This window comes from Temnothorax americanus, unplaced genomic scaffold, assembly GCF_048541705.1.
Source record: "Temnothorax americanus isolate GAGA-0224 unplaced genomic scaffold, ASM4854170v1 Scaffold25, whole genome shotgun sequence".
In the NCBI taxonomy this organism is placed as follows: Eukaryota; Metazoa; Arthropoda; class Insecta; order Hymenoptera; family Formicidae; genus Temnothorax; species Temnothorax americanus.
The window spans coordinates 1607032-1619596 of record NW_027509391.1 but is presented as its reverse complement, the minus strand read 5'-3'; the positions used below and the strand labels follow the sequence as shown (position 1 = coordinate 1619596).

Below are 12565 nucleotides of genomic sequence, written 5' to 3'. Positions count from 1 at the left end.
GACGGTAACCTCACGCTTCGGACATAAATTTCGTCCGCGTTGTTAAATAAAACTTCCCGCCGACGACGCGCGATGCGCGCACTTGTGCATAATGCGGAAAATTCGCGGCAAAGTAAGACACCTCGGCCTCGGTTCCGACCGGGCGCAAGAACTTAATGTTTCTCATTTCCAAGTTCCGACGGTGTCGTCTGACGGGACATCAGCCAGCGATCTCTTGATAAGAATTTATTAACTTCGCTTAATCGCGTTTTCTCGTTTTCTTCGAGAAAAATATGTGTACGGACATAGCGAAGCACGAAAGGCAAGGAAAGAAATCTAATCACCGGGTTGTTTAACTACAAATGATAAACGTCTAAAATATGCGCATAAATTCCCTAATGTCAAACGGATGTCGTAACGAGTAGGAGAAACTAATTGTATCGCCGTACAACGACGATCTCGCGTGACGGGAGAAAACAGAAATCGCGATCTTTGCATCGCGTGCCTTTTTAAAATCGCATTATTATTTTTGCAACGCCAAGTACATATCGTGCATGGAGCGTAACCTTAAGAGACAGCACATTCAGAGAATTCAAATTATACCAAACCGAGCCGTTACATTCTTGTTTTAAACATTGCATTGCAAAAGGACTCTTAAAGTTTTCGTTATTTATGATCGTCGTCGATATCAGACTATAATTTAAAATGCAAATAACCCCCGCGTTTGTAGACTGTACGTAATACGTATTTAATTATTTCTAGCGTTATCAGATGTTGGATTAAAGCGGAGCATTATATGTGTCAGAAAATATCTCGTATAATTAGAATACGAATGCGATTAATGCTATCGTGTTTTAAACGCGAGTAAGCCCACGAGCCAATATTGAATAAAGATAATCCTTTGCAATAAATCGCGACATTTTTATCGATTTTAGCTTTAGCATAAGAACAGCCTACTTTACATTATAGTATCGTTATAAAATATATCCATTAACATAATAAATTCTATAAAGTTCGTCGATGCAAAATTTCCATGTTTTTGAAATAATGAAATAATAATCAATTTTGAATTTGTATACTCGTTGTATATAAATTAGAATAAAATATTAGTGTATTATACAATTTTCGCGTATTAAATATTAAAAAATTAGGAGCGCCGCTCAATGTGTTTACGGATTAAGCAATAAATTGATAAGTGCGATTTAAGATTTAACTTACGTATTTCGCCATTTTACTGTTGCAGTTCTGGTCCGCGTACGTGCCCTGCTCGTCGCAGCATCTCGACTCGGTGCAGCTGGCCCTGGAACAGATTGATCTCATTCGACGATTGGTCAACAAGCATTCGGACAGTATGGTTCTCGTTACCACAGCGGAAGGTTCGTAACTTTTAACCACTCATTTACGAGCTCGCGAATGCGACGGTAAAATTAAGAATAATACATAAAACATTAGGAACGTTAAAATACACCGCGAGAATGAAGATTCGCCTCGCGATACATTTGGCGTACGGCCAGTTAGATTCGACCTCAGCTTCGCTCGATACTTTGAACACTTTCGATTGAGTTCGCTCGGGGTCGGCACTTCACCGCTCACAAAAATATGTGGGCGACGGTCCGCGGGAGAACTTTCGAAAGCCATCAATTTAAAATCCTCGCTATTTTTCAGTCGACAGAAAATTTATCCACCTCGAATTACAACGAATATTCCACTTAACCCTTTAATGCCGGCCATATTACTTGATAATCCGAGTTTCGCCCGGAGATTAATGTGTTACGCGGCGTTGGATCAATCTTGCATAATTGCTCGCTATATCAATCTACTCCCCTATACCTCCCCTACCGACCCGGCTAATGTTTAAAGTTACAGAGACAAAGTCCACGGTATAACTCCCCTCGTTCGTGCAAACAGATTTTTAGATCCATCCTATGAAATTTTTTCCCCCGGCCGTTATCCGCATTCTGCACCGACCCTTTCCTGTAATCTCCGTGTCTCGCATGTTTCGCATGTTGATGGATATTCGCGAAAATAAAAACATAACTGGAAAATGTCGTCCTCGGAAATGTGTCGTCTGCAGCACGTGTTTGCCGCGTTCCCGGCGTCTGGAGCCAGCGAATCGCTACAGCATTAAATTTTCATTGTCGAATCGTGTTATCTATTTCCCGCTTCGACATGTTCGAGATCCCGTGACACTTGGAGGCAAGCGAGAAATCGTCATTTTCCATTCCGCGCTTCGTTCTCACATCCTCCCATCATCTTTTCGCAGCAGATTCTTTCACTCAAAAATTTAGAATGCACTTTAGACTGCGAGAAAGAAGCGCTGTCCGGGAAAACGAGAAATCGCTTTTTCAACGTAAGAAGCATCTTTCGACCTCGTCGAATCCATTTCAGGATGATCCGTCGAACAGTTGAGTTTTCCAGGCGATGTTACACTAAAGAATTGGAAAAAAAACGAGAGTGTAATAAGATCGATCCGGGAGAAACGTTTTTCTCGCATCAGTTCTCCTCTATTTTTAAAAGCGAAATTCCCACACAAAGAATGAGAGTCTCTCACGCAGCACTGAACAAATTTACTGATTCCATAAAAAATCTGATGATGATCCAATACACTTACACTCGTATTGGTAAAAATGTAACATAATATTTTGACGCTTTTCGAAAATTTCATTTACACGATGAAAATTGTATGCCACTTTGTTCCATATTCGTTACTGCCGCATCGCAACAACAAATCGTTTTAACGTTTTCCATTTGTTTTTTAAAAGATTTGAATTTTTGATAGTAATATTGGCTTCTCTCTTTTGCAAAAAAAATTAAACAAATATTAGTTCACTGAGATTTCAATAAAAGTCAAAGAGCTATACAGAAAAAAATTAAAAGATTAGGATGTGGTTCAGACACATTTTTATTTTAAAGATTTCACACATACCGTATGAATTGTCTCACTTTTGGGATAATTTAGCAATAGCTCCATATACATTATTTATCAAAATAGAAATTGCTTTAAAGATATTTACCGTTACATTTATTCTTATAACTGTAATAATCGTAATGTTTCGATATAACAAACATTATTCATGTCGAGATTTCGTAGATCCTTTTTCATACAAAAATTGGTGAATTAATGAAAGAAATAACAGAAAAAGTCCAATACAGCATGATGAATCTGCGACATCATAAAAAAGAACAAGAAAAAGAACATTATTTCTGGTAAATAGCATTGCTTTATCGATTATCATATGCATTTCTAAGAAAAGACGGATTCGCGTTACAGAGAGAGTTTGATATTACGGGAAATAGTCATTACGCTTCTGTTTCTCCGCAAGCATTATATATGAATAGAAATTACAGCCCCTGGGCAATGAAATGAATATTTCAACCAGACACGAACTTAAGCGATATTGACGTATCGCGTTATATTAAATTTTTACGATATTTATTCAACGAAATCTCTGATAAAGTTATTCGAAGAAGTTTAAAGCGAAGAAGATTGAAGCCCATTTTGCTAAATATAGATTCGGGATTATCTGGAATATAGAAAATTCCAGACAGATTCCTGAACTCTAATGGAATATGTCGTGTTTTTTTTCTCGTTTTTTAATAAATAACATAAAATTCCTTCCATAGCTTTTCGCCACTACAGGTTGCTATTGTTTCTCTCTTAACGTTCCGTTGCTTTCGATACTATTCCTCTATCCTTTTCCCTCTCTCTCTCTCTCTCTTTGTTATTTTTAATGCGTCTTATTTTGCGAGGATGTGTACACGTCAGACGAATTCCTAGAAAATTTCCTATATTTGGTGAGCAAATATTTGCTGCTGGATTTCGCCGTCCCGCTGTCACAATGCGCGCTGTCTAAGCGTAACGCAAATCCGATGGGAAGATGATAGAACACGCGAGGAAGATGCGCCGGATGGTAAATTCCGACTGGATTGGAAAAATGTCGGTCCGGCGCTGCCGACCGACGTGCTCCGTTCGATAACCCCGAGTGTCGACGACTGCACGTCGCCGCGCCGCGTCGTATCCATATATGTAAATGAACACAAAATACGCATATGTACGTTCATACATACGGACAGCTGATTGTACCGGAACCGACAGCTCGTCCACGTATTCTTCGCGTCGCGAATTTTTTCGCTGCTGATTAAAAAAGGCCACGGTATCTCAGAGAAAAAGAATATACAGACGCTCGCCGTAATTCTGCGACGTTGGTCTGCATTTTCGTCCGATATTTTTGAGTGTCGAATCTACCTCGAGGAATGACGTTTCTGGAGGAAAACAATTTTGCACGTACCGCCTATGACTTCGTGTATCTGTCTCGACGGGAAAAAGGAAGTCGCGTTTAATTTTCGGAGCTGCATTTGCGTTTCCGCAAAGAGAGAATCACGTACCTACTTCGCCGCACGCAATCTATTCTCGATTCATATTTTTCGAGGCATTACCTCCGCTTTACTGGCAGTGCGTTATGCGAGTGTTGATAGAAAGATAAACGATCGTATGTCACCGTAAAGCAAACCGCGTGTCCGTTTTTTCAAAAATATATGCAAATTTCATGCACGTTACACACGGTAGCGCGTTATCTCTCCCGGCTGGGAAAAGCGGGTCGCGCGAGGAGAGTTCGCGAGCGAGAAAGTACAAAATATAGCACTTTGGGGAAGCAATCTGCCAGATGGAAGAAAGGGCGCCGCTAGAACGCGGAAGATGAGAAATTCCACGAGGAATGGAAGAATGTTCCTGAAACCATGGGAGCCCCGCCGCGCCGCGTAGCTCCTCCGATAATGTCGAAACGCTGGTCTTGGTATATACGTGCGCGGGCACGTACATACATTCGCATGCACTTCGTGCAGAATATATACGTGCATATGTACGTGCAGGGACACCCGAACCGATACGCTCGCAGGTTCAAATGTATCAGCGTTACGTGCGGGCGGGTGCAAAAGTATAAATCGTGGGACGCACTAAATCAGGGGACCATCGACAGCACGCGTTTTATTCGCGTCACTCCTTTTTCGTCCGTTCGTCCATTAGAGAAGCCGTAATACAACGTAATCGCCGGCCACGTCAACGGGAAAAATTAAAGCCGCGACAAATGACGTTTTCGCTATGACGCACGCAATTTATTTCAGGAAATGCGAAAATGCGGTCGGAAGAAGTGCATCGTTAAGCTTTTTGCCGTTTACAAGTCGGGGTAGGACCCGGTAGGAAAGGGACTCGTTGCGAGGGTCGAAAGAGTCGGCGCTAAAGCGATCTTGAACAGACACGTCAGAAGTTTTCGTATTGAAAGATGGCTTCCGCGATCTGTCTTCCTAAAACAGGATTATACATTTAAAAAGTATGCAAATTGTAGTACAGGCACTCTCCTACTTACGAACTTTCGTTTCACAAACTTTTGCGAGTACGAACAAAATTATAATTCGTCAATGCCAGCGCTGTGAGTCGCTTGCATGAAAAAAAGATGTAGAACAATTTAATCTTGAAAGAACAATTCGTGCTTTTGTAATTTAAGCAAATATATTTTGTATGTTCTTTTTTAAATTTAAAATAGAATAATAATTTTAAGCTTTACAAACGACTTTAACCTAAAACTGGCGTGTCGTGAAATCGTAAAATTGAATTTATTTGCGAAAACTTTTTGTCCTATGCAAAAGCTCTATCTGCATGAGCTCTTCAATTATCGATCGTTCGGCCGGCACGCGAGAGCGTAAGCACGTTGAACGTATTAAAAATATACACCGGTACACATCGTAACGATGCAACACAGGTCGTTATTATGTATTCCGGTTACCTCTTTTGTAATATTACCTCGCTGCGGAACGATATTTTTATAAGCGCGATAATCCACCGTCGCGCGGCGTCAAGTGTATTACTTCCACCTAGCTGCCGTGAATTCTTTGTAATTGGATGATAAATTACACCGCGCACTTTTTTCCCCTTTTATCGGACTCGTCCGTAAGCCACCATAAGCCGACATCGAAGTATCGCAGGCGGCCAGTAAGAATTCGCATGGGGGGGAAGGAAAAGCGTTATAAATATATATTCGCGCGTATCTATGCAATTTTACGCAAACGTATTGACAGCGAGATACTTCGCGGACCCCCAACGCGTATCCAATAGGGTATTTTAATCAAATCCGCAAAACGCAGACCGCGAAATTGAATTTCCCGATACCGCCGACCAGATCTCGCGCCGCGCCGTCGAATTCGATTAAGCGATTAAATGTCGCAGATCGAATTCGCGGAACGCTGACAAAACGCCCGATTACCGACTGATTAAGAGCTCCGGCTCCGTAAGCCGAGCTTTTCTTCGATCGGCTTGGATTTCGAGCTTTGGGGCGTCGTACACCAGTCACCGGGTTAATTAACTTTTATTTACACTTTGTAATTAACGATCGTCGCGATGAGACATTCCCGATAATCACGGACAATTTGAAAGATTTAATTAATCTGACGATCGCGGAAACGTCGGATAAGCTCGCTTAATCATGATCCACGTGCATCGCACATTGTGCACGTAATTGAATTTTACACTCGCAACGTTCACGCTCGAATTGCGCAAAATAAAAGGAGAACATGAAAGTTGCGAAAAAATATTACGTTTAACTAAAGAATTTTTCTTTGGTGGCACTTTCGTCCCGGACACAATTCCGAAACGTAGGTATATATACATACGTCCATCGGGAGCGCGCGTTTCGGCGCGACTTCGTCGTTGTTTTCCGATGTTGTGCAAAGAGAATTTGCAAACTTCGCAGATCCACTTACCATCGATATTACTTATCGAAAGCACGGCCGGAACTTCGTAACGACGTTCCAACCGTTATATTAGATTCACATATGTCATTCGCGTTACGTGCAAAAGCTCGCAAGAATAAGATTATTCCGCCGAGAAAAGTTAATGGACGATGCACGATTTTAGACGAAACGTAAAAGAACTTCTTTCCGCTCTTTTGTAATGCTAAACGGTCGCGAGGGTTAAAAGTGCATCGTATGCGGGGTTTATCTGCCTGAGACACACGTCCGAAACATCCACCTCCGAGTTATCAGGATCACGTGATACAAATCTATCCTGTCAGAACAAGGGTCCGTAATGATGACGAGACTCAGCTCCAGATTCTCGCTATTACTAGTGAATAACGGCGACAGGAGGGAAGGGATAGCGCGAAGTAAGTTATAATACATGATTTCAGGTATCGAGAGGGCGCACAAAGAGGCTAGATTAGCGAGCCTAATAGGGGTCGAGGGGGGCCACGCTGTCGGAGCGAGTCTGGCGGTCCTGAGGATGCTGTACGAACTGGGCGCCAGGTATCTCACCCTCACGCACACGTGCAACACGCCTTGGTGAGTGTGCCAGCGCAGAAATAAGAGTGTCGGCGATTAGGTTCTAAAACGATGCGCAATGGAGAGGCGAAAGCAAAACGCGTTACACGAACGACCGGCGTCCCGTTACACTCGTATCGTGCAAGCTACAATTTCGTTAAACTTCCTTAGACTTATATGTACATAAACTCAAGCTCCAAGTCAAACTCAAACCCGTTTTATTCAAATCAAAGCGCCAAAAGCACTAAAAGCAATCTGATTAAGGCGAAAGATTGCTCGCTACCGCATGGCAACTTTCCAATGCTAAAACCGATCTATCGAAGCTCAAATATATTCCATTTTTCACAAATATCTTTGTAAGGATTCATCGTTAGAGCGTTACAAGATATCAGGAGCATGTATCTAGCGAACGAAAAAGAGTCGTCGATGAAAATGCAACTTGCGCGCAGCGCAAAGTTTTTCCCGCTCCATCGCGGTCGGGATAAAAACTAAAATAAAAACGTATCACCCGATCTGCGTTGATGCGTAAATAGCGATTACAGTGTGGAATTTTATCGTCCGGCTAGGGAAAATGGGCCTTAAAGCCGCGCAGTAACGCCGGTTATTGCGGCAGATGCAATCGCCGGTGCCTTTGCAGACAGGACCTATCATCCGCGTTGCCCAGAGCAAAGCACATGGCCGACGGTGGTAATTTCGAGCCGTACAGTTTCATTCATTTCCCGTGCATTAAAAGCTATCGCTTTGAACGCGAGCAGTAAAACGTTTAACGTAAACGGATTAAAGTTCCTATATAATAGTTCGCGCGCGGACCGTAAGAGATCAACGGCATAACGTTACCGCGCTGTGCGTTTGGGCAGTAATCCGCAAAATTCACAGCATAGTTTTACGGTATTACCGTGGCCTTTCAAAGCCACGGCCGCATTGCAAAAAAAACGGTAATTGCAGTGTCGAAGGCTCAGTTATACAGGTTGTTCGATTTTGTAGAGCATCTAACTCTTTATACTCCAAAAAATATTTCGGCTATTTCGTTAAATTTTAATTTTTATAAAATCAACCAAGCGATCTAACAATATGACATTTAAATCAATCTCATTGTAGAAAAAAATTTCGAAATCCTTATTTCTCAGAAAACACGAGAACCTACGATATCATTATTAATTCATTCACAAAAATATTCAATTATTATTTCGTTCTATTGCTTCTATTATATTAATGGCCAAAACTTTATCCAGCATTTAAATGTGTGTCTACATAAAAAATGATATAAGATTTAGTAAAAAGGAAGATAAATGTTCAATATTTTAGGAGAAAAAAGTAACTTCGACCCTTCTTAAAATTTAATTATAAAATATTATCCCAGTCCTCGGTAAAGTTCAAGTCTTTTCCCGCACGTCGAACTGTTTCGTTTCGCGGATAGGGAGAATAATGTCGAGCGGGGATGTGGGATTACGTGAAGATCGTGCGGCTCAGCTGGTGCCGCGGCAAACAGTGTCGAAATATTGCCGTGCGACAAACAATGGACGCATTCGCGAGCGGCAGTGAACTTTTACGAGACGTCTCTCTACAGCTGCAAGACGAACGCGAAGCTTTTCGAACGAACTGATGTATCGCGGGAGTATCGCGAATTTCGACGCGCCATTCTCTTACAAAGTGGAATGAGCTCCGATCGATCTGTCTCTCCCGGTTTCGGCTTCCGATTTTATAGCGTCGCGTTCTGTTTTACGACGTCGCGATGAAGAATCGCTGCTCTATTATATAGATAAATTTGATCGCATTATCGGCGTTTATAGCTGGAATGGATTTATGTTTTTCTTCCGAACTTTCTTTTCGCCACCTCATAAAGTTTCTCAATAAAAATTTTTTATCAAGACCGACTCGACAGAAATTTCTGGTTAATTAGTGCGATAGCAATATTTTGAAATTTCTATATGACTTTCCCTGCAATTTAATACTGTTATTTACTGATTACATCCAGATTAAATTCACGCGTTTTCGTCTCACTCAATTAGGCAACATGTTCATTACACACTCGTTATATTTGAAATTACCTGGGGGGTAATTTAAACAAGAGATACGGTTACGTAAAATATCACGTTTTAAAAGTTTCCTCAGCATTTTCGTATAACTATAAGAATAAAAGAGAATTTTAGGCTATTTCGAGTAATACCTTCTTTATTACGCGATGTAATAACTTAAGAGACACGCAAGACGGCAATCAACGTGCTCAGCTTATTTCACGAGTATATTTAACCCGGTTTAAGGATACCTTCACGTTAATGAAAATACACGCAAAGCGCCGCGTCGATAAAAATCATCAAACAATAGAAGCGTTGCCGGGCATTGCCGGGCGCGATTTATTTCCGCGGCGATCGGGTATGCGATGACTGCAGTTATATTTCACGCGTCGCTGCTTTGCTCATCCGTTGCTTTGCAATTAAATCTCGCGTGTAACATGGTAAATCCCGCGCGGATTAATATATATTGTAACAATATTACACGCGTCCGTCGAACACCCGGTATTTTACGATAGATAGGGCGATTACGACGCACGGTCGAACAAAAATGCGGCGGACCCATTGTTGCTGTCGCGCCTCTCCAGGCGCGCGACCATAAATCCGCGAAATCGCGTTTGCGCGCGCGACAGGTGCCCGATCGTTGAGTCCCGCGCGATTAAGTTCGGTACGGCGGGAATGTCCAACGACGGAACCGTGTACAGCTTCGATTGGCCACTCGAAGCGAACGAGAGGGAAAGCCGCGAGATTTAATGGCGCGTGTCCGTCGCCGTCGCCGTCGCCGTCGCCGTCGTCGTTCGCAATTAAATCCGCCGATGCGGCTAGAACTTGTGTAGCCGATCTCGATAGTCGAGTTCGAGGATAGTAACGCGACGGCCGATTATGGCTCGGTTATCGATTATCGCTACCATTATTGCCACCGCATCATTGCTCTATTCGCGACGGCTTAAGAGGATACGGCGCTAATGCGCACGATTGTCAGCGTGGTATTACCTCGAGTCCTCGAGCTGACGCCTAAAGCGCGTCGTACATCGCGCATAATCCCATCTACATAAGATATTTAACTCCCCTTCGCCTCCCCGACGACGGTTGTTATCGCGATTAGTTGTGTGCCCCGGGAGAATTTGAATGGCGGTTATGTGATATGTGGACTAAAAGATATGTATATCGAGGAAAATGACTTCTAAAGAAAGCATTAGAGAAACTTATTTATGTAACACGTGCATGGAAAGTGGTCTATCACGCACGCGTAGCGTGCCCACGCACTTGCAACATAAAATAGGGTATGTAAGCCGTGCGTGAAGATGAAAATTCACGGGTGCGGAGTTGACGCACGAGCCGAAGGCAAGTTACAGCACTTGTTGCACAAATAACTATTCTTTACGTTGACACGAAAACCGGTCGCTTTCTTTCGCATAAAAGCCATCCAATTCAACGGGACGTAATTTACTTGCGCGTTACGTGACAAGGTCCAATTATCAATATATCACGCTGCAGGAAAATACACTGTCGAGCTTATCGATGGTCCAGAAAGAGATGTTTATAATTATGTATTTCAAAATAGAACCGCAAAATTTGCGGATTGATATATGGTCGATTTTTATATCTAATAAAGCCGAAAGACAATGAAGTTTTTATAAAACTATGAATTACTCTCTTACAATATTAGTCTATTCAGTTTTAAAGTATCCGAAGATAGATAGCGTGTTAAATTTTGATCTAGTAGCCCGCGATCTGTCTACATAAAATTTTCTCTATTTTGTCTTTTGTATAAAATTGGAAGCTGAAGGTATCGCGGTAATGAGAACTAAACTTAGATTTACTTCGCAAAAGCATATATCGGGTCCAATAAACACCACTGTGTAATGTAAACTTAATGAAGTCGCGTACCAGAATATTCCCGAGATCATTATTTGAAATAGAAATGAATTAGTTGCGGTATATGATTGCGAACCAGCCATTGTGGCTCGCCTCGAGCTACTGTCCTGTAACTGATTCTATTGCCGTATTATCGTTAGTATTACGGGGGCGTGGAAATCTATGATTAGAGGAAATTCTATCGCAATAACATTCACGATTGTAGCTACTGAGTTACTGACCTGTTGGTTCGTTAGGGCAGACTGCAGCACGGCGGACGAACCCGGTCAAGTGCCTCAAATCGGTGGTCTCTCGAATTTCGGCAAGGTGAGTAAGAAAAACATGCAAGCTCATATGTTAGCTACTTCAATATACATTGCGGTGCAAATTCTCATATTTGTGAAAACGTGAAAATCAATATCGAACAAGAATATATTGCATGAAAGATAATAATGTACTGTTATTCATATGATAATATTCGTAATATTCCATTCCTTCTGAATTCTTCGCAAAGTTGTGAAGAATTTGCGGAAACCGCAAATGCATATTCCGATTATGGCATATCGAGCACAATTTCACTATACGTTCCTCTTTAAATCTATCACATTCTATAAAATGATTTTTGCAAAAATGTCATGCATCTCTCTTCGTCATACACGCGATGTAAAAAAAAGATTGCAACCAGTGCTATCAATCCCGCTTGCTATTATTTATGACGCAGCCATACGTAAAATGAAATTAGAAAAAAAAAACAACATATAGGTGTTCGCATATTGAAATGCAATACGATTTGATTGCGTTCCTTTTCGAAACAAATCTCTCGAAATTTTCCGGATTAACAGCTGTAAAGTTCGATTATGGTGTCAAACAGAATTAAAACGCACTTTCTGTCCGCTCTCTGCTCGTTGCGACAGAATGACCGATTTTGACCGCGTCAGCCATATTCAACTGAGAGTTTAATCGTAAATCTGGTGTGCTCCGCGCCGCTTGTATCGACGTGTCGTCCATAAATATACGGATTTCAATGAGAATTTAAACGAAAAATGGTTTCACCAAAGTGGAACCGAAATGTTTTCGGTTCAATCGGAGATCCATCGGGAACTGTGATATCGGATTTATTGCTGCGGCGATTTCGCGGGAGAGCTGTGCGTATGCACAAGAAAAGCATACGTTATATAACGCAGTAATAGCATCGAATATTATGACCATTTTCTCGTTGCACCGCATATCTCGGTCGCAAGAATAATAAAATTAATGTTAATGCGATGTGTATTGGTGTCGTATTTTATACTCCGAATATTACTGTTCACTAATGGAACATTAGACAGAAACCGTCAGTAGTTCGACATTATACTCTTAATAGAATCATTATATATTCCTGTCACATATTCCATGTAATGAGCAAGTGA

At 41.7% G+C, this 12565-nt stretch overlaps 1 protein-coding gene and 1 long non-coding RNA gene across 2 annotated transcripts in view; one reads left to right on the top strand and one right to left on the bottom strand.

Moving 5' to 3' along the window:
• Positions 1–1302, bottom strand: part of LOC143898959 (uncharacterized) — a 190597-nt gene extending 189295 nt beyond the window's left edge. Inside the window, exon 1 of the long non-coding RNA XR_013257340.1 lies at positions 1198–1302. This is a non-coding gene — a long non-coding RNA (uncharacterized LOC143898959). The remainder of the gene's footprint in view (positions 1–1197) is intronic.
• LOC143898951 (dipeptidase 1) overlaps positions 1–12565 on the top strand; it is a 78774-nt gene that overhangs the window by 26342 nt on the left and 39867 nt on the right. Inside the window, exons 4-6 of the mRNA XM_077408792.1 lie at positions 1223–1355; positions 7158–7308; positions 11414–11483. Of these exons, the coding sequence (XP_077264918.1) occupies positions 1223–1355; positions 7158–7308; positions 11414–11483 (354 nt within the window). The remainder of the gene's footprint in view (positions 1–1222; positions 1356–7157; positions 7309–11413; positions 11484–12565) is intronic.